The sequence below is a fragment of the Neurospora tetraspora genome (assembly GCF_033439725.1).
Source record: "Neurospora tetraspora strain CBS 560.94 chromosome Unknown B0H65scaffold_7, whole genome shotgun sequence".
In the NCBI taxonomy this organism is placed as follows: Eukaryota; Fungi; Ascomycota; class Sordariomycetes; order Sordariales; family Sordariaceae; genus Neurospora; species Neurospora tetraspora.
The window spans coordinates 2601012-2621599 of NW_026944389.1; the positions used below are offsets into that span (position 1 = coordinate 2601012).

At 53.0% G+C, this 20588-nt stretch overlaps 3 protein-coding genes across 3 annotated transcripts; 2 read left to right on the top strand and 1 right to left on the bottom strand.

Annotated features, from left to right (window-relative positions):
- Positions 1 to 178: 178 nt before the first annotated feature.
- Positions 179 to 3881, top strand: B0H65DRAFT_434008 (uncharacterized protein; the record flags this gene model as incomplete). Its single annotated transcript, XM_062825104.1, has 3 exons — positions 179 to 752; positions 836 to 1794; positions 1848 to 3881. The coding sequence occupies 3 exons, from the start codon at positions 179 to 181 to the stop codon at positions 3879 to 3881; spliced, it is 3567 nt and encodes a 1188-aa protein (XP_062678702.1).
- A 5807-nt stretch (positions 3882 to 9688) lies between these two features.
- Positions 9689 to 11093, top strand: B0H65DRAFT_297573 (uncharacterized protein). The gene is made up of 2 exons (XM_062823106.1): positions 9689 to 10231; positions 10289 to 11093. Exons 1-2 carry the CDS (start codon positions 10003 to 10005, stop codon positions 11008 to 11010), a joined length of 951 nt encoding a protein of 316 aa, XP_062678703.1. The 5' UTR covers positions 9689 to 10002; the 3' UTR covers positions 11011 to 11093.
- A 1917-nt stretch (positions 11094 to 13010) lies between these two features.
- On the bottom strand, positions 13011 to 19545 carry B0H65DRAFT_531462 (protein pyrABCN). The gene is made up of 3 exons (XM_062828942.1): positions 18501 to 19545; positions 13600 to 18434; positions 13011 to 13531 (listed from the first exon to the last, which is right to left on the bottom strand). Exons 1-3 carry the CDS (start codon positions 19105 to 19107, stop codon positions 13475 to 13477), a joined length of 5499 nt encoding a protein of 1832 aa, XP_062678704.1. The 5' UTR covers positions 19108 to 19545; the 3' UTR covers positions 13011 to 13474.
- Between the last annotated feature and the right edge of the window lie 1043 nt (positions 19546 to 20588).

Here is a 20588-nt window from a genome sequence, read left to right on the forward strand (position 1 = left end):
AACCACCTCAATTTCTCATCACAACCATTTCCCGCGACGGCTGTCCGACTGCTGCGCCTTTTCTCGTCGATCATCACAGCGATCGCTTAGCCAAATTCGGCATCATCTCGATCTGATCTGACTCGACCGTCCAAAACACCAAACAGGATCTCACCACTGTGGTCGAAAATCAATCACAATGGAGGCGTTGCTAGGCGTCTCCAACTCCAACCCTTCGTGCGGTTCCATCCTCGAGCTTAAGGAGCAACTGCGCAGCGTCTTCAGCACGAAGGTCACGGAAAAGAGAGCCGAACATGTTTCAGTCACCCTGGAGCTGCGCTCGACCAGCGTGTTCCACATCCCAGTCACCGAGCCCGAGAACGAGCAACTCGAGCAAGCCGCCTCAATCGATCCGTCGTTGGGAGGAGCGCGATCCAGCGTAGCGCCTGCCCCTGGGGGTGACGCCAACGGCAATGTCAACGGAAACCATCCAACTCGGCAGATTAACGCGATCGATGCGTTGATCAACCAGCCCTCCGACGACCACGTCTTGCAGAAATCGGTCGCGAAGCATATCATCACGACGCTGGGTGAAATCGATGGGAGTAGCTGGGTGGTGCGCCAGGTCTCGCGCGGCGAACAGGGGTGGACATTTGGATACATCTGCAAGGATTCATGGCAAGCCTGGAGTCGCCAGAATGCTAAGAATCCTGCCCGAGCCGTCATCGGCGAATGGAGCCAGAAACCGGATAACATGGATGCTGTCAATCTGAGTAAGTCTTTGGCTCGCATTTTCAAGCATGTTGGCGTTACTGGCCATCAGTATAATCGGGCTCTGGGCTAACAGGACATACAGGCCGTCCGGCTTTTGACTGCAGAGGATCAGTAACGATTGCGTTCCTGAAGGGGAGAAGGGTCATCGAAGTCAAATACGACCACACGCCTCTTCATAAAACAGTAGGACAACTTATTGAACTTCTAGTGCCTCCGCCGCCTCCTCGTGAACCCAAGCATGCGTTGCAACGAAGAGAACCAAAGAAGCCCAAGGAGCCGAAGGCCCCAAGGCCCCCTAAACAGCCAAGGCCACCCAAGGCACCCAGACCCCCCAAGGATCCCAATGCGCCAAAACCACCCCGGAAGAAGCGGCCCGCAGGCGAAGGCGGTGCCGAAGGGGATGGCACTCAACCTAAGAAGCGCCGCAAGAAGAAGGATGCGGCTGCTGTTGGTCCAGACGGGAGTGTTCTTCCCCCAGAGATGCCAGGTGCACTACCAGTCGGGCAGTCATCTGAACGACCTCTTTACAACAGCCATGCAGGCGGCGATACTCAAAATGGCTACAGCACCTATCCAGAAGGGCTCGTCGGTCAAGCGGCCGATGAGGGCGTTCATGTTCATTCGATCCTCAACATTCCTCCTGCCGAGGCAGCTAGGCGTCGCACGGTGGCCATCGACCTGCTCGAGTCGGGCGGCATTGACCCGAAGACCCTTTCCCCCGAACAGTTCAACATCTTCGCCAACCAATCCCCTGAACTTCAACAGGAGTCGTTGACTATGCTCAAGAAGTACGGTGCCGAACGACTCCGCATCGTACACCCCGAAAAGGAACAGGGAGGTAGTGCCCCAGCTGCCCCTGCTGCGCAGGCGGCCACAGCACCATCGACGGCGCCGATCAACCCCCCAAAGAAGAAGTCTAAGAAGAAGAAGTCCGAAGCAGTGGACACTGAGGAGGGCGTTGCCGCGTCGGGTGGCAAGAAGAAGAAAAAGGAGAAATTGACAAGAGGCAAATGCGATCCTTGTCGCGATCGTAAAATACCGGTTCGTTTGACATATATTCCCTTGTACTTGATTTGTCTCTAACCAGTTTACAGTGCACAAAGGAGAAACCATCTTGCTCGGAATGTACGACATCGGGCTTGCAATGCCATTATGCTCTCGAGAAGAAAGTGAAAGACCTTCATTCAGAGGCAGAGGCAGAAGCAGAGGCCCAGTCCGAGCCTGTAGTCGTCGAAGCCGATGACGAGCCGGAAGGCTTAGGGTCGCCGGGTTTTCACAATGAGCCGGCTCACCATGAACCGGCTAGCCATGAACCCTTCAACCAAGAACAAGACAATCATGATTCAATTGATCATATGCCACATGGACTGCCAACGTCTGGGCTGGTCTCACCTCAGCCGGAATCATCCGCAGCATATCATCAACCTTCCGACCTCTACCAGCATTTCAACTCGTCGGTGGACGCTTCGGCTACCCCCGAAGTAAACCACACCGGCGTCACACCTGCAGCGATGGACTATATGCATTCCTCGGTTACTGACAACTCTTTGCACAACTTCTCATACACCCAACCACAGCCTGAGCCCGAGCCGGCACCGGTACCCGAGCCAGAACCCATTCCTGAGCCAGTGCCTGTTGTTGAGCAACCTCCCCCCGTCCAGCACACATCTCACTACGCTCAGCAGTCCAGCTCAACACAGTCGGGTGGCAGGACACGACGCAGTCTGCCTTCAGGGCCATCATTGCAGAGCGGCGCCACGAACAGTCACACAACCCATGCTCCGACAGAAAGCTGGACTCCTGTGCCGGTACCTACTATCCCTGCCGCCTACCAGAGCAAACCCTCTCCTAGGGCTTCGAGGGCAAGGAAACCAGTACCAGCTGCGCCTCAGACGTCGGTTCAAAATACGACGCAGCACAGAACCCAGAATACTGTGCAACACCCGGTGTCACAAGCGTTTGATGACCTGCGGCAAACCCCAAGCTGGTCGTCGGTCCCTCAGCCTACTGTTGCTGTCCAAAAGACAACTCAGCAACAGGCGCGCACCTCACCCTATCAAGCAGCAGCCCAGACCGTTCGTACATCGTCTCGGCAGGGCAACCGAAGCCAGAACCATACACCGGTACAGCAGCAAACCAGTGCGTCAGGACGGCATAGCCAGCTGCAAACTTCCCAATCCCATACGGACAACTCTAGTTACCAGTCCAACACAGGCGTAACAGCCTCAAGTTCGGTTGGTAATTACGATAGCTATTCGCAATATCCTACGTCCAATAGCAGGACTGAAGCCACGAATACTCGTATGAACTATGAACCCTATACTAATCCGTCATCCACTACGTCCAACTCTTATTCGTCTTACGACACTTATAACACACGGTCAAGCACCAAAACGCCAGTAGCAAGTTTATCAGCAGCGCAGCCCACGGCTACCTCATACAACACCAACACAGCTACGGCGGCTCCAAGCACGTCACAATGGGGTTCAAGTACGTCTGTTCCTCAAACGCGAAGCAGTGCTCGCTCAACTTACGATACAAACCCAACCACATCGGCCTCCAACTCGTACAACATGACCTCTTCGAGCGCGCAACAATCTGGCTCCCTCCAGGGCTTCAACGTCAGGCCGCAATCCATGACCCAGACCAGGTCCTCCACCGCCGCCTATGCCCAGCAGCAACAGCAACACCACCAGCAGAAATCACAGGCGCAGCAGCAGCAGCGACAGCAGGTCCAGCAGCAGCAGCCAAGCTACAACAGCTACACAAGCCAGTCGCACACCACGAGCACGCAGCAGCAGCAGCCGCAACACCAACAGCAGCAGCAACAGCAGCAACAGCAGCAGACGCAAAACTGGGGTTACGGAGGCTTCGGATCGACCACTAACCCTTCGTCGACCGGTTACGGCTCCACCGGAGCCAGCAGCAGCGCAAACAAGGGCTACTCGACAGGGACCTCGGCAAGCTCGCATGCCCACAACGCGGCGGCCGCCGCGACCAATGCTGCGGCGTACAGCCACCAGCAGCCTCATCATAGGTCGATGAACCTGTCGAGTAATACGTACAGCAGCCACATTGGGAACGAGGATCAGATGCTTTATGATTTGCTTAGACACCCTGGTGCTTAGTTGGATGACTTGGGTGGGGGAGGAAACATGTAGCAAGGTCGATTGATGAATTGAAGTGGAGTAGAATTGGACGGAATGGTTGGATTGAGGGGTGTATGGGAAGCTCGATTGCCTTGCCATGCGTTGAGACTGTTGCGGGTATGTTATGAGCCACGTCCGCAATACTCAGGCAGGATTGGGGAAGACATGAGGAATGGGGCTATTGATGAGCTGAGGTCATCACTTTCTTTTTGCTTTCGGAAGTTGAGAATCAGTTGAAGTAACAGGACGGAACGAGGTCACGTATTGGGGCTGAGATATGTTGGTAGGGTAGCGGGGATGGATGAACAAAAAGTATTTCTCTTCTGACAATAATCCGATTGTCTGCTGTTCGGCCGGTCCCCGTATTTCTCTCTCGGCGATTAGATATGTGGCACTTTTCTTATAGGGATAGGGAGGAGGAGTGTGTGAAAAACAGCTCGCAGGTAGCGCTTTTCTTTTTTTTTCCGCTCTGGGGTTTTATAGCTTGCTTAGGTCATTGTGAGAAACTGGTGGAACTTCATTTTCGGGATGTTGTTGACGTTTGAAATTTTATTGAATCTCTTCCTTCCCATCATGGCAGTCATGAACTCATGTCTGTTCTCGTCTCTTCCGCCTGAGTCTGACGTGTCGACAGTCTGTCCTCGTTGCTCATTGAATGGGTAGGTAGGTAGATAGAGACACGCTGCACACTCACACTCGAGGACTTTCCATCAATAAACCAGGCGTGTGCATTACATTACCCATGGTTTTTTCTACGTACACTTCCAGTTTGGAATTGCCGCAATTATGTACTGTATAGTCAAAAAGCACTACCAGCAACCTTAAAAACATCATCAAAATCCAGTATGGAGCTCTTGAAGTTGACCTACACACCGTAATTAGAAAAGAAAGAAAAAAAGACTGAAAAAGAGAAAACCCTACTCACCCCAACCCAAGACTTCACAAGCGCAGTCAGCTCAGCTCAGCTCGCTTCATTGTTCGGCTTCATCGCTACCTATCCACCACGTAGCACCAACTAGCCAAAATGCAAAACGCAAGTAGTAAGCAGCAACTACTTTCCAATAGTTCATATAAACTATTGGTTTTACTAACGAAGCTGGCTCACGGTCTCGCCCAGTCAGCCAGCCCTAGGAGGAGACAAGCGCTGGTTCAGGTGGGTTGAATCAAAATGGATTGGGGGGGGGGTCAAGTCGGTTGAGTTAAAATGGGCAACACCAGGTTCGATTTGGACTCTGGTTCCGATGCGTTGTGATTGTCAGCTTGGTTGGTGGCTCGGTTCGAATACCTAGGTAGACAGCGAGGTCGTCCAGCGTGGTTTAAGGTTGCTGGCCGGTTTCTACGTGGTCTGTGTTGGTGGTCCATTTGCCCGTCTGTGAGTTGAGTAAGTCGGTCGGTTGGTTGGTTGGTCGACCGATCGGAGCTGGCCTCTGGTCTGGAACAATTCCATGCACAGATGGCGAGATCGGCGTCCAGGATTTTGTATGGTCCTCTTGCTTTCTGTTTTTGATGTAACTATGTACCTTTGTCAACCACACAATAGTTTGTAAAATATGTATGTGCTGTGCTCACATTCAAATATCACATCACAGCATCGGAGAGTCACACACGTGGCTTGCAGGTTACCTACCTCCCTGCACTACAGCTCGAGTCCAGTCGGGTCGGGGTATGCACCCCGGAGGATGTAACGGCGGCTCAGGCAAGGGAAAGAAACAAATATATGATGTGTGATGAGGAGATGTCGGTGGTGGGAGGTAGGAGGTGGAATAGCCCGTGAGGATGGGGTAGCAATATAAGCAGAAATTTTTTACCCGAACTTATGGTCTAGGCTTCGATAATGTGCAAAAGCAGATTTTTTGGTGTTCAGGTGTCTGCTTCCATGCTCACGGCGAGTGTAGTGTGTGTGATTCTGGTTCTTGTTAGCTTCAGGCAAAATTCGGTTCATATGTAGTCACCCAGGTTTGGTGAACCAAGCACACCCCGACCGTCGCTGCCGGCAGATGGAGTTTTTATATTGATGAAGTGTTTATAATTGTTTCCAATGTTGTGCTGTCCCGGGCCGTCAACTTCGGGAATTGAAAGAACCGTCAAGTCGACCACAGCCGTTGTCGGAATCGATAATCATGCGTTCTCAATGTAAGTAAGCAAGCCATGTGGGTAAAAGCTTTCTGTTCGTGTAGCCAACAAGCCAACAAGTCAGCTGGGTGAGATTTTGGGAGGAAAAGAAAAACGAGAATGGAAGTGGACGAATCGATGAAACCGCATGATTCCAAATGGATACACGATGACATGCTGTGAAATGTCGTTGCAGAACTGTAAACCAACAAGTGTTCACTCTCTCGAGAACCCCCCTTTATAGTTCCCTTTTGGGTTATTCGTTCACCAACGACTTCGCCGTCAGAGTGATTCAAGAAGCAGTCGACATCAGACTGGAGAAGTCAGAAGAGGACGAGCAACATAACATAAAAGCCAAGCCACCCAAACAGGACACAGGACGGGGCCCGTACGTCGGCCTTGTCCACCAAATTAAGCCTGGTTCCGCCGGAAGAGGCTGAAATTAGCGCCGCCGCAAATCGTCGGGAATGGTTATAATGGCGCCGCCGTACCCGTACGACCCGTACCGGGACCAGAGAAACGCCAAGGGGACCACCACCGCGACCACCGTGACTCGCTGTGATGCGAACTACCTCTTCCGGGTACCGAAAGAGCCGCCGAGATGGTGTCCACCGTTGTCGTAGTCCTCGTGGGCCTCCTCGCTTGACGTGAGATGAGGATAGGGACGGCCACCTCACTCGACAGTAAGGGACATGGGGCATGGGGGGCAATGAGGCTTTGCGCCGAGCGCGCTTACTCTCTCTGGGAGTCTTGGGGAGATCACCAAATAAATACGAGCGGTAGCTTCCCAATACGTGTAGCGAAAAGACCCGCCAGGAAGGGACCCTGAAGGCCTGAAGAGGAGTGAAAAGCCTTTCATTCATCTGCCATGTCCCGGGACGTTGGGTCGCTCTTTCTGTGAAACCTCTTCTTGGCTCTTCTTTTTGTCTTAAATAATTTTCTTTCCTCCTCCCTTCACCCTTGTTCCTTTTTAGGGCGGTTTCACCATCGCTGTGGTTCGGCCGCTTGGCACAAGTTGGCGGTCCTGGCGGCTGGCTCAGCAGCAACTGAAAAAGTGTGAAGGTATCCTCTTGGGGATATGCACTGCGAGCCAATGCCTGACTACCGCTCTTTTTCCCATTCAAATGGGATTTATCCCCAGACTCTTCTGGCCAATTACAGGTCTGCTAGGCACGTTGAGGCGTCGGCCTGCGGCCCTTCTCAGGATATGGGGAAGAGAAAGCGTGGGTATAATCGCCCTAGAGGTAGCTGCAGGTTGTGGCGCTCTGTTCAGCAGCTGAGGTTTTGTGTGGTTACAGGACCCCTCGAGAAAGAAAGGGAAACTCCAGGGAGGGTTTTCGGTAACAGTTACCTTGAAAACGTTTGCGACTTATGAGGCGGGGTTATCTGTGGGTGTGATGTCTTGCTCTGACCGCTCTGGATTCAGTTTTCGAGTTCCTAAGCCCTCCCTTCCGTTGATCGTCAGAGCTCTGGGACCTCTTGCAGACGATATAGAAATGCGAACAGTCGGAGGAAAGATGCCGAATGGCGGTCCAGGGCTGGAAGTGACGTGATGTTTTCTCGTGATAGTCGAAAAGGCAAGAACCGATCAACCCGCTCCTCTCTGCGCCTACCCGAAAGACAAGCACATGATGTGTCAAAACGTAAAATAATGAAAACAGGAACTGTCAATGCTGCGTGGGAGTGTCGATGAAAGACAGCCACACATCCGCGCGAATAGTAGTAGGGGCAGTATATAACCGAAAGCCAATGCTCGTTGCGACGGAATGTTCAATCTTGGTTGATGATGTTTGTTAAATGAAAGCCATCTTGATAAACCGGCCTCAACCCTTGGTTATGATGGTCCCGTCTTTGTGACGTATCGTTGTCGGCATCAGCCGCCTGCATATCTGGACATACCGCTGTAATAACAGAAAAATATATGTAAGTGGGAAGGTAAGCGACCGCTCTATAGGGCCTGCAACTATCGGCAGCTACCCCTTTCATCCAAATTGGGGAGTCGTCAGCCTCCATCTACCTTTTCACTCCAACAAGTAATGAATCACCTGGATCTTGACAGAGAAGACTCTATGATCTTCCCGCCCCTGGCATCCATATCGATGTACCTTCGCAATTTTCCATCTTTGCCGTCAGCCGTGGTCATCGGAGCCGCCCCGAACTTTGTTTCTTGGGATGCCAGTGGCGTTCACGATGGCAGGCCCCACCGAACGACTCCTGCAAGTCCACTGACTGAACATTCCGACATTCAATTTTCAAGTGATCCTAAGAGTTCTGGCCAAGGCGGTCCGGCTGTTTCATTGTGTGCCAATGGCTCCGAGCTCCAGCGGCCGCCTCCACGATTCTGCGCCTCAACACGCCATTTCGCTTGGTCCATGTTCGGATCTACATACCTTGTGTGGTTGTGGGGTTTGTCAGGAACTCCATTGATGGCTGACTGTCTTCTTTTCGACAGCCCAGTTATGCCCGTATACCGTATACCTCTTGTGAGACACAAACGGACGGGCAACAGATAATGCTGGCATGTCTGAGCCTCGGAGTTATCCCAGAAATACCTACCTCATGGCTCATGCTGTGTCGATCATCTGCCGACCGGGCCGCCTCGTGTGCCTTGTTGCCCTCTTTGGAGATGAAAGGTGACATTGTGTACGAGATATTCACCATGCCCGCCGTTCATTCAGCAGTGTCCAAGCGGCCAGGAACACAAACTTAGAACTCGTATCCCTGATCGACTTGGCCCTGGAGTGCCTGACAATCCTAACCTGAGATGGCATCTCACAGGTTCGACAGGACATCGGATGCGCACGGTGGGATCTGATGCCGTTAGGTGGAAACAGGTTCCATCGAAAAGTGACCCTCAATTCTCAAGTTAGAAACTGCCACCTGGGCCACCATTGCCCTTTTGCAGACCCGAAGAAGCAAAGTGGAAAGAGCCGGCCGCCGGAGATCGCTGCTGGAGTCGTTGGAGTCTCTCTTTCCAAACGGGAGTCGGGTCTTTTGCTCGTCCGGGTTGCGCTTCCACTTTCTCTGCTGGTCGGCTGCTAGGGCCTGCTGGAGCCCCATGCATTTGACAGGGGCTGCAGGGCAGGGCAAGCAGGGGGCAATTGGCGAGTAGGAGCGAGCGAGATGCCGTGGTCGTGGATGCCACTGGATGCGACGGCGAGGGACCAGGACACCACCACTGGCACCACCACAACTGCTGAGGGTGAGGGTTGGTGACGGGAGGGCAGGAGGGTTCCATGGCGGACAAAAGACGGGCCACAGGCACTGAAGGTGCAGACACGACTCTAACCGACGTGCGCTAGGAAACATCTGACGAAACGACCGCCAAGCCACCTCCTCCACCAATACCCCGGCCTCCATCCCGGCCCTTTGGAATGATCCTGGCCGCTGTCTCTAGACTCCTCTCTGCATCCCAGAGAAGAGCTGGTGAACCATTGATGAAGCTGCATCGCTTGGCTTCCATCCTCCGTCCAGGTACATGTACATATATGCCCACCACCTCCCCCCCTTTGCTCACATCCTCTCCCACAACGTATTCTACATTGGACAAGCTTGTCATCTTTATTATTTACAGAATTCAAACGCCTTTGCGGTCTGCCTTGTGACAGGTGTACGACCTGAGACCTCGTGTTGGAGACCTTGGCCTCAGCTTCTTTCAGTCATTCAGTGTATAATAGCACCTCACACGCAACACCGCTTCCGCCGCCTTCTCCCGTGAGACGACGCATCTGATCCGCAACCCGTCGCGTGATTCAAGTCACTGTCCATCAAGTCCCTTTTCCGGGTGAATATGAGCAGCCCTTGGAACTGCTTCCCTCAGTTGTGCCCTCCTGGAAGCACTGGACCCCGGCGACCCTGAGTGAGCCCTGGATATCATCCATCATATCAAAAACAAGAATCACCGGAAAAAAGAACGAGCAAGAAAAGGAAAAGGAGGAAAAAAGGGAAACAGCACCTCTACGATACATAACGACAATCTTTAATCAAGATGCCATCCCTAACGACCCCAGTGGAAGACCGTGTTATTCACGACGAGCACAACGACTGCATGACGGACGACGACTCTGATTTCGACTTTGACGAGGAATATTTTGCCCGTACCTATCAACCCCTGTCGAACCTCCCCACACCGCCCCCCTCCTCCCGCAATTCGTCGGTCCCACAGAGCCCCCGATCACTCGTGGAAAATGGAGGACTTCTCGACTCGGAACTATTAGGTAAGTGTTTATTGTTATGTTTTTCTACGACCTTGTTCTAACATATCCATCAAATAGGCCCTGCAATTCACCTGGTCAACCTCATCCCACCTGCTGCGTCCCTGGCGTTGCCTTCTGTGTCCCTCGTCCACGAGTTGCTCACGCGCACAGGCTTGAAGCAGGACGAGATCGCTCTCGCCGTCTGTATTCTAGATTCTCTCAGCTCCAAGTTCGCGCTGAACTGGCGCCTGCGCTGTCCGCCATCTCTCCGCGAAGGTTCCACCACCGGCACCGAGCAACAGCAACAGTCAAAGCGATACACCCTTCCGGCAAACCCGGCGGCGGCAGCCGCCAGTCAACTCCACATCGACTGCGTCAAGCCCGAGGTCATTGTTTTGGGTGCGCTCGTCATCGCCGTCAAGTTCCTGGAGGATGCCCACGCGCCGACCCAATACTACCGCTCCGCATGGGGTAACAACCTGTGGACGTGCGAGCAGATCAACATCACGGAACGCTGCATCATGGAGGACCTGAACTACAGGATCCTTCCCCTATGGGATGAGCGCTTGATCGGGGATGCGCTGAATGATATGGAGCGCGCCGGAAGGCAGGCTCTGCTTCTTCCTCCCCCTGCGGCGGCGGCGCAATCCCAGTACCAACCCCAATCTCAAAAAGAACAACACAAGCGATTTTTAAGCTTGGGCGCGGCTGTCTATGGTCTGGGATTGCAGTTGACACCGGCGGGAACGCCATTGTCTGAATGCAACTCACCGCCTGACTTCGACATGGACGGGCAATGAATTGCCCCTCGGAGCCGAAAGGCACGAGGGAACGATTTTTGATGGTTTATAATTAGCCTCGGACTCCCATTTGTCCATTTTCCTTTTACCAGCATTATACCCTCACGGTTTTCACGGACTCTCAGTCAAGACCATTCTTCGGCGTTTACCTGTGGTCATAGGTCGATGACAGCAAAAACCATACGGCGGATTAGGGGACTGTCAGCAGCATTCATCGATTCATACGTCCGAGCGCCAGCATCGGAAGGCTACTGCGCTTATTCTCTTAACGGACTTGAAGGCACGAACGACGAAAGGGGCGGGCATGATCAGTTTTTGGTTAGGCGTTTTGGGGCGAGAGCGGATCATCTGTTGTTTGGTTCTGGGCCGGTATACCTGTCAGGATCGAGGAGTTTTTGCGTATTCTGTTTTACTGCCTCTCACAAAGAAAGGCTTTGTTAGGGAGGGATCGGCAATGAGTTAAAAGGAGGAGACTGAAAGTGATCAGAAGAAGCGGTCATCCCCAACGGGGATATGTCTGGTGCACCGCACGGCCTTGGGCGTATCCGATCAGAAGCATAATTATCACCGAGCTTACTTTACGCAGCAGTACATATCCATAACAGATAGTCTTTGTCGTAGTAATAGTATAATCATGACTACCACATAACCTCGTTATCCATCCATGTACAAGGGCAGTTTACATTCCAATGCGTCGGTCGGTTCATTCGACGCTCGTCCCGTCTCTAAGCTGTGACATCATCGGAATCCTGATACGAACGACCAAGGGTGAAGAGCGAAAAAGGGCTACGAAAGCGAAACGGGAGACGCGCGGTCAGTGCACTACCCATCTCTAAATGAAGACGGACTGGCGATCATAACTTCCAGGGGTTTGTATACAAGCACGGGCGCCCCCCCCGTTACAAAGACACGGCCCATGCTCCACGGTCCACCCTTGGCTCCGTCTGTCAGTGACAAACAACCCACTCCGATACTCCGCCCGTGAGGCCCGCCCCTGCGTGGGTTCGAACTTCGGCCCCTCCGAAACGAGCGGGGATAGCGTCACCGGCCGGGCGTGGGTCCGTCCGTTCATCAGATAACGACGGGAGCTGAACGGTTTGAGCAAGCTGAACTCCTGCTGGAGTCTGGACTGGAGCAAAACTCAAAACAGCGAGATCGGGAGCACTACAAACAAGCTAGAATAATTGGGTACCGTGGTAAGGATTTAGGACGGCTTCCGTCTGCTGTAGTGACGTCTGGGCCGAAATCGACATTGTAAGTTCCCCTGGACCCCTGAAGATTGGATATCTTGAGAGATCCGTTGCGCTACCTAGAAATTCATCCATCAACTGGTGATATGTACGTCGTGGAATGAACGAATGCAAATAACCTAAAAAATCCCTTGTCATCTCAATTCGACCAAACTGATTGCAAAAAGATTGGAGAAAACACCTAACCCATCTGTCCACTCAGCGCAGCCACCAACCATCTTGCAAACATACTTCACCAGCACTATCCCCTTCCCTACCTGAACCAACTTCTTCGGAAGGATAGAAGCGAAGAAAAACAAACACAAAGCATAAATTACCGGCCATTTCGTATTTCCCAAGTCGCTTTTCGCAAGTCTTAGCATAAGTAACAGCAAGATCTTAGCTCTCTCTCTTGGGCCCGAAAGTGCTTCCATCACTAAGACGGCTCTAAAGTCTAGATTCAGCCTCAAGTCCACTTGATGTTTTCTTGAAGTGGACAAAACAAAACTTGAACGAAGAAGCAGGACATCAAAGACTCCGCTTGGAGAAGTGGTGGGCGGCGTCTGATGAAGATGCACATAAAAACATACATAAGCCGGTATGCGTCCGCCGCCGTCTGCATGTGTAGTTTGGGCTTTTGATCCGAATATTGAGATGTTCAAGATGATGGACATTTGGATCTGCCAAAGATCTGTTCCTTGCAGATGAAACACCAGATCTTCACAAGTTTCAAGATCGGACGAAACGAAGGCAAAACAAAGTAGACAAAAGTTGATGAGTCATTCAATTAGATTAGGCATTAGATCTAAGCTAGATACAAAAAGATACGTATCAAACGTATGTATGTACAAACAAATATAAAGAAAAAGAAACGAAATAAACGTATATACATAACGTATACAAAACGAATGAACGAAACGAACGAACGTAACGCACGTAACGCATACACACCGATCAACAGTGTACATACAGAACGAACATACGCATCATTCACAATCATTCATACAAATCATTACACTCAATTTGAATCATTAGATCATAGCCGCTTCAAGCGGACTTTGAAGAGAGAAAAAAGAAAGAACAAAGCGAAACGAAGATGTCTACCGAAATCGTTTACGCGTTCTATCTCTTACTCTTTTTGTGTTAGATAGACACGACAAAGGAAATCAAACCCTTTTTGTCTATACACCGGAACACCGAAAACCCTAGATGAAAAAAAGAGAGACGACCATCTTCTAACCAGACATGACCAACGCCAGGAGGGCCATACGGCAGTAGAGACCATATCTCATCTACAATCTGTCAGCAAACGAACTCGACCGCCGCATTGTAGCGGAAACAATGTCAAAGGGGATCTTACCTGTCTGAAGTATGCGGCCCGCTGGTCGAAGTCAACCTCCTCAGCAACCTCCTCGTTCCTGGGGAGCGGGTGCATGATAGCCATCTTGCTCTTGGTGTGCTTGAGGGTCTGGTTGTCGATGCGGTAAGAACCCTTCACCTTCTCATACTCCGCCTCGCTCGTGAACCTCTCCTTCTGCACACGGGTGCAGTACAAGACATCAGTCTTGCCAAGGATCTCAGGGGTCAACGTCTCAGACTCGCAGAGCAGCTGGCCAGCCTTCACCAGTTGCTGACGAACATCAGCAGGCAACTCAAGTCCCTTGGGGGAGACGAGCTGCACCTTGACTCCCGAGTAGTGACGAAGCAAGTAGACCAGGGAATGCACAGGTCTGCCATAGCGAAGGTCACCGACGAACGTGAAGGTCAAGCCCTGGACAGTGCCCAGCTCCTCACGGACGGTGAAGAGATCCAGGAAAGCCTGGGTGGGGTGCTCCCTGCTTCCGTTACCAGCGTTGACGACAGGCACCGGGCTGTACTTCTTGGCAACGTGAACGCAGTTCTCATCGGGATGGCGGAGAACAATGGCGTCGGCGTAGCAGGCAAGAGTACGAAGCGTATCCTGCAGAGTCTCGCCCTTCTGAACAGAGGAGTACTGCGTGGCAATGGAAATGACTTCACCGCCAAGACGCTTCATGGCCGCCTCGAAAGATGCCGATGTACGAGTGGAAGGCTCGTAGAAGAGAGTGGCAAGCATGCGTCCCTTGAGAATGTCCATGACGTTTCCGCGCTGGACACTGAGGCGCATCTCCTCGGCAACAGTGAAAAGAAGATGCAAGTCGGCGCGAGTGTACTGCTCCACGGACAGAACATGAGCCTTCTTGAAAGAGTGAGGCCTGGAGAGCGAGTCCTGAAGGGTGAAGTTGAGCTGCCCAGAGAGCTGAAGTGGTGTATGGCTGGTCTGGTAGTCACGCTCGCCAATGTCCATGTCGCGGTACCTGGCAATAGCCTCGACGAGGATCTTGGCGTTCTTCACGTTGGTGATCAAGGGAATCTGGTAGTCAACAGCCATGCGACGTGTCTGGTAACCCTTGCTGATGTAGCTGGCAGGGCGTCTGTACCTGTTGTTGGAAGGCAGGTTGATGTAGAGGTCGATCATGTTGTTAGCCAAGTGCTGGGTGAGGGAGTACTCGGACTTCTGGTCATCCTCATTGGCGAGAACCTCCAAGAACTGCACGGGAATGTCATGCTCTTGAAGGAAATCAGCAGTACCGGCGGTAGCGAAGAGCTTGTAGCCCATCTCAGAAAGCTTGGCGACAGAAGGCAGCATCTCCCTCTTGTCCTTGTACGAACCGATGGAGAGCAAGATGTTCTTCTTGGGAACCTTGAAGCCGGTGGACATCAAAGCCTTGAGGTAGGCCTCGTACTTGTCAACACCAAAGGAGGCAACTTCACCAGTGGAAGCCATCTCAACACCCAAGACAGGGTCAGCGCCAGACAGACGAGAGAAACTGAACTGGGGGACCTTGACACCAACACCGCCAGCAGGACGATCGATGGCAGGATACTCCTCGAAAGGCAGGCCCATGATAGCCTTGGTGGCCATCTCGATGAGATCAACTCCCATAACCTTGGAGACGAAGGGGAAAGAGCGCGAAGCGCGAACGTTGCACTCAATCACCTTGATGTCGTTGTCCTTGGCAATGAACTGGATGTTGAAAGGACCGGTGACGTTGAGAGCGGCACCGATCTTGCGAGTGGCTTCCTCGATGCGCTGAATAGTGGCCTGCTCCAGATCCTGAGGCGGCAGGATGAGGGTGGCATCACCAGAGTGAACACCAGCGTTCTCGACGTGTTCAGAGATGAAGTGTCCAACAACCTTTCCGTCCTTGGCCACAGCGTCCATCTCGATTTCCTTGGCGTTTTCGATGTACTTGGTAATGACGACAGGGTGCTCAGGAGAGACATCGGCAGCCTGCTGAAGGTAGGACTCAAGATCGGCCTCGGAGTAGACGGTGTTCATGGCGGCGCCAGAAAGCACGTAGGAAGGTCTGACGAGCACCGGGTACGAGACCTTTTGGCAGAAGGCCTTAGCCTCCTCGAAGCTGGTAAGCTCCTTCCAAGTCGGCTGGTCGACACCAATACGGTCAAGCATGCGGGAGAATTTGTAGCGGTTCTCGGCAGTGTCAATCATCTCAGGAGAAGTACCTAGGACTTTGACGCCAGCACGAAGAAGGGGCAGAGCAATGTTGTTAGGCGTCTGGCCACCCATAGCTCCCAAGACTCCGCTGGCGTTCTCCATCTGGTAGACGTCCAGAACGGTTTCCAGGTTGATGTTCTCGAAGTACAGCTTGTCGGCTTCATCGTAGTCGGTACTGACAGTCTCAGGGTTGTAGTTGACCATAATCGTCTTAAAGCCAGACTCGCGGAGTGTGCGAATGGCCCGAACGGAACACCAGTCGAATTCGACGGAAGAACCGATGCGGTACACACCCGAACCAAGAACCATGACACCACGGTCTTCGAACGACACATCGTGCTCGCTGGCGTTGTAGGTCAGGTACAGGTAGTTGGTGAAAGCAGGGAACTCAGCGGCGACGGTGTCGATCTGCTTGACGAACGGCGTAATGCCTGCCTCGAGACGCATGCGACGAACAGCCAGCTCATTGGAAGCCCAGAAGTTGGCAAGCTGACGGTCGCAGAAGCCAAGCTGCTTCGCGCGAAGGAGAAGATCAGGACGACCAACAATGTCGCTGGCAGTGAACTTGGTCATGTCCTTGGCAAAGTTGCTCAGGCCCTTAAGCTTATGCAAGAACCACTTGTCGATCTTGGTCAACTCCCAGATTCTGTCGACAGTATAGCCCGCGTGCATGGCGTTGGCAATGGCGAACAGACGCTGGTCAGACGGGGTCTGAAGCTCGTCATCAACAGACATGAGCGCAGTCTTGGACTCACTGAAGCCAAGGTTGTGGAAATCGATGGCACGAATGGCCTTCTGAATGGCCTCTTCAAATGTCCTGCCGATGCTCATAACCTCGCCGACACTCTTCATGGAAGAGCCGAGCTGGGTAGAAACGCGGGTGAACTTCTTCAAGTCCCAACGAGGCATCTTGACCACAACATAATCCAGGGACGGCTCGAAGCAAGCGCAGGTCACCTTGGTGACAGTGTTCTTGATCTCCTTCAGAGGAATACCGAGACCCAACTTGGCAGCAATGAAAGCCAAGGGGTATCCGGTAGCCTTGGAAGCCAAGGCCGAAGAACGCGACAATCTGGCATTGACTTCGATAATGCAGTACTCCCTGGAAAAGGGGTTCAGAGCATACTGGATGTTACACTCGCCGACAACTCCAAGATGGCGGATGACGTTGACAGCAGTAGTGCGAAGCATGTTGTAGTCTTCGTCGGAAAGAGTCTGGGACGGCGCGACGACAATGGAATCGCCGGTATGAATGCCAAGAGGGTCAAAGTTCTCCATGTTGCACACGGTGATACAGTTGTCCTGGGCGTCGCGAACAACTTCGTACTCGATCTCCTTCCAGCCCTTCATACTGCGCTCGACAAGAACCTGGGGGCTGGCTGCCAGCGCCTTGTTGCACAGGTCAACGAGCTCAGCTTCGTTGTTAGCGAAGCCACTGCCGAGACCACCAAGAGCGTAAGCCGCACGAATGATAACCGGGTAACCGATATCCTTGACCGCGTTAAGGGCCTCCTCAACACTGCTGGCCGAAGCGGACTTGGCGCACTTCTCACCAATGGACTCCATGCTGCGAGCAAAGAGCTCACGGTCTTCGGTAGTGATGATGGTATCGATGGGGGTACCAAGAACCTTGACACCAAGAGCCTCGAACTCATCCTTGAGCTGGATACCGACCGAGAGGGCAGTCTGGCCACCGAAGGTGCAGTAGATGGCGTCGGGCTGCTCGTACTTGATGACTTTGCGCACGAACTCGGCGTTTACGGGCAAGAAATAGACCTTATCAGCCAAGCCCTTGGAGGTCTGAATGGTGGCGATGTTAGGGTTAATGAGGACGGTGTAGATGCCTTCCTCCTTCAAAGCCTTGATGGCCTGAGATCCGGAGTAGTCGAACTCGCCAGCCTGACCGATGCTGAGACCACCACTGCCCAAGACGAGGACCTTCTTGACATCAACACGGGGGTGGAGTCTTTCGTTCTCCTCAGTGGTGCCACCGGGGAATTCGACACCCTTCTGGAGGAGGGTGTTGTCGGCGGTGCACTTGGCAACGGTCTGAATGAAGACATCGAAGAGGAACTCGGTGTCACGGGGACCGGGGGTGCTCTCAGGGTGGAACTGGACACTGAAGTGGGGGCGGTCGACATGCATGATACCCTCGTTGCTGCCATCGTTGGCGTTGATGAAAAGCTCCTGCCATCCGGTGGGGAGAGTGGTAGCGTCAACAGCATAACCGTGGTTCTGCGAGGTGATATGGCACTTTCCAGTAACCATGCTGGTGCAGGGAATGTTGTGACCGCGGTTACCGAACTTGAGCTTGATCGTCTCGGCACCGGCAGCACGGGCCAGCAGTTGATGACCCAAGCAAATACCGAAGATGGGTGTGTTGTTCTTGTGCAGGGCGGCAGAGATGTGCTTGACAGTGGCGTCCATGACCTTCGGGTCACCAGGACCGTTGGAGATGAACAGACCATCATATTCTTCTTGGGAGAAATCGTAGTCCCATGGGCAGACGAGGACTTCGACACCACGCTTGACGAAGCACCTGAGCTGGTTGTACTTCATGCCGACATCGAGGCAGAGAATGCGAAGGTTGCGGCCCGAGGGGTGCTTGAGGGCAGTGGCGTCATCGGGCTTGTAGAGCTTGGGCTCCTTGATCGAGACTAGAAGTAGTGTGTTAGGATTGGCCTGTCTATCCTATCAAAGGGGGGGGGGGGCATGTTGCTTACCTTCGGCGACGAGGTTCTTCTCGTTGGGGTTAACCCATTCGATAGTATCAAAGTGAGGCTTCCAGTCGCCAGGGACTCCGAGAGAAGGAGCGCTGACAGTCAAGCCTTCCTTCTGGAGAAGCATGCGGCCAAGCATGCTACCCTTCTCGCGAATGCGCTTGGTGAGGGCGCGGGTATCAACACCATACATGGCAGGGATGCCCTGCTCCTTGAGCCATGTTCCGAGGGAGGAGGTGGCGAGGAAGTGCGAGAAGTCTTCACCGGCATACGAAGCGGTAACGAGACCGGCAATGTGAATCTGGTTGGACTCGAAGTGGGCGGGGAGATCTTTGAGGAGATCATCCATGGTTTCCCGCGAGGGGACGCCATAGTTTCCAACAAGAGGGAAAGTAATGACGAGAATCTGACCGCGGTACGAGGGATCGGTCACGGACTCGGGGTAGCCGACCATGCCGGTCTGGAAGACAAGCTCACCGGCAATGCTCTTGGGCGCACCAAAGCTGTAGCCTTGGTAGGCGGTGCCATCCTCAAGCTCAAGGCAAACGAGGCCTTCGCAGGGCGCATCGGCGATGGGGGCCGTGGCAGGGCGGTAGACGGTAGCGGCCATGGTGGAAATAGGTGAACTTTTAGAGTATAAAAACAAAAGAGAGAGAAACGACTATTTTGAGAGGGGTATAGTGGAAAAGAAAATAGTGAAAAAGCGGCGCAAAATCGAGAATGGAAGACGGTTGTTGAGAGGACGTCAAAGATGGTGAGAGCTTCGTCAAGAAGAGCTCAGGAGCTGATTCGTTTTCGTCGGGGGGCGAGAGCGAGAAACGAAGGCAAAATGATGTTGGTGTGTATGTTTCAGCTCGATATCCTCACTATCCAAGCTCGATATGGCCTCTGCTTGATAGCAAGAGGAAGAGAGAGAGGAGAGGAGAGGAAAGGGAAGAGAAAGGATCCCAGGACTCGGCCACGGGGTAAATATTTTTTTGTTTCGGCAGCCTCGAGGAGCCCCACCAGGCCGTCAGCCCGCCACTCTGTACCCGTAATAGGGTTGGGGACAGCCTGGGTGGGTGGGATTCAGAAAAGTTTTCTGCATTCACGCCATTGTCCAATGCCGTCTTCGGTGACTCGTGAGAACCTGGAGGGGCAGGTCCAGCGCGAGAGTTGGCAGGGCCCCGGCCGGCAGCGCCGCAGCGCCGCTGGACCGCGACATATCCGGCAGGCAAGCTTTTAGCGCGGGGCAACGGGGGTCCCCTGGACACTGGACGACCACCGTGGAGGGGTCCCCGGACGGGATGATTCGAGCTTGCCCAGTTCGTCTAGACTCACAGCCAATGACCAATCATATTACGGGCGAAAAAAAGTGGGTGGGGTCTTCTTACCTAAGGTTCTGGACCGTGCACGGCCTTGCATCACCACAAAAAATCGGCCCCTGAACCATGTCAAGTTGTCAACAAATGCTGTCTCCTGTCACCAATTCCGGGGCCCGTCCGTCTTGTGTCGTGTGTCGGCATTTTCACCGTCCCTATTCCGTCACTGCCGATCGGCCGCCTTCGGTGCATTTTGCCTCGTGAGACACGTCGCTGCCATCATTGTTAGGGCTGATCCGATGCCGTTAGGCCCGTGACGGCAGGAGAGCACCGGCAGATTTGCAGCATGTCGTCACAAAATTACCAGCCGATGTTCGACTTCGACATGCTCCCCAAAATTTCGGTATTAGAAGAGACCATTTTTTTGTTTGCCGTACGTATGCATCTGGTCGTCCTCGCCAAAATCGTGATTGGGCACAAGGTGGGCTTCTGTTGATCGAAGTGAGTTTTTCCTCTTACGTATGTCAACCAGCCATCTGTGGGGTTCATGGAGCAGCGGTATCGCTTCTTGCTCTTTGGGGCTCGGTAGAGTCATCGTTCACTTCGGGTCCGGTGATCGAAACCAAAAAAACCGATCTCAGCCGTCCCATTACCTGCCGAAGTCTCTCGCGGCGGCGCTCATCATAACCCACGCAGTGCATGTTGATGTGAGGTGCTTACTGTATATCAAAACTTGAGAGCTTCATATACCTCTGTGTTTACGATATAACGGGACGTACACTGTGAGGAA

What these genes read in the sequence shown, in the direction of transcription:
- B0H65DRAFT_297573 (XM_062823106.1), top strand. Translation starts at nt 10,003, where the DNA reads ATGCCATCCCTAACGACCCCAGTGGAAGACCGTGTTATTCACGACGAG. An exon ending in TCTCGACTCGGAACTATTAG is followed by an intron (nt 10,232 to 10,288) that starts GTAAGTGTTTAT and finishes TCCATCAAATAG; the next exon opens with GCCCTGCAATTCACCTGGTC.
- B0H65DRAFT_531462 (XM_062828942.1), bottom strand. Translation starts at nt 19,107, where the DNA reads ATGGCCGCTACCGTCTACCGCCCTGCCACGGCCCCCATCGCCGATGCG. An exon ending in GAAGAACCTCGTCGCCGAAG is followed by an intron (nt 18,435 to 18,500) that starts GTAAGCAACATG and finishes CACTACTTCTAG; the next exon opens with TCTCGATCAAGGAGCCCAAG. An exon ending in GGGCCGCATACTTCAGACAG is followed by an intron (nt 13,532 to 13,599) that starts GTAAGATCCCCT and finishes GACAGATTGTAG; the next exon opens with ATGAGATATGGTCTCTACTG.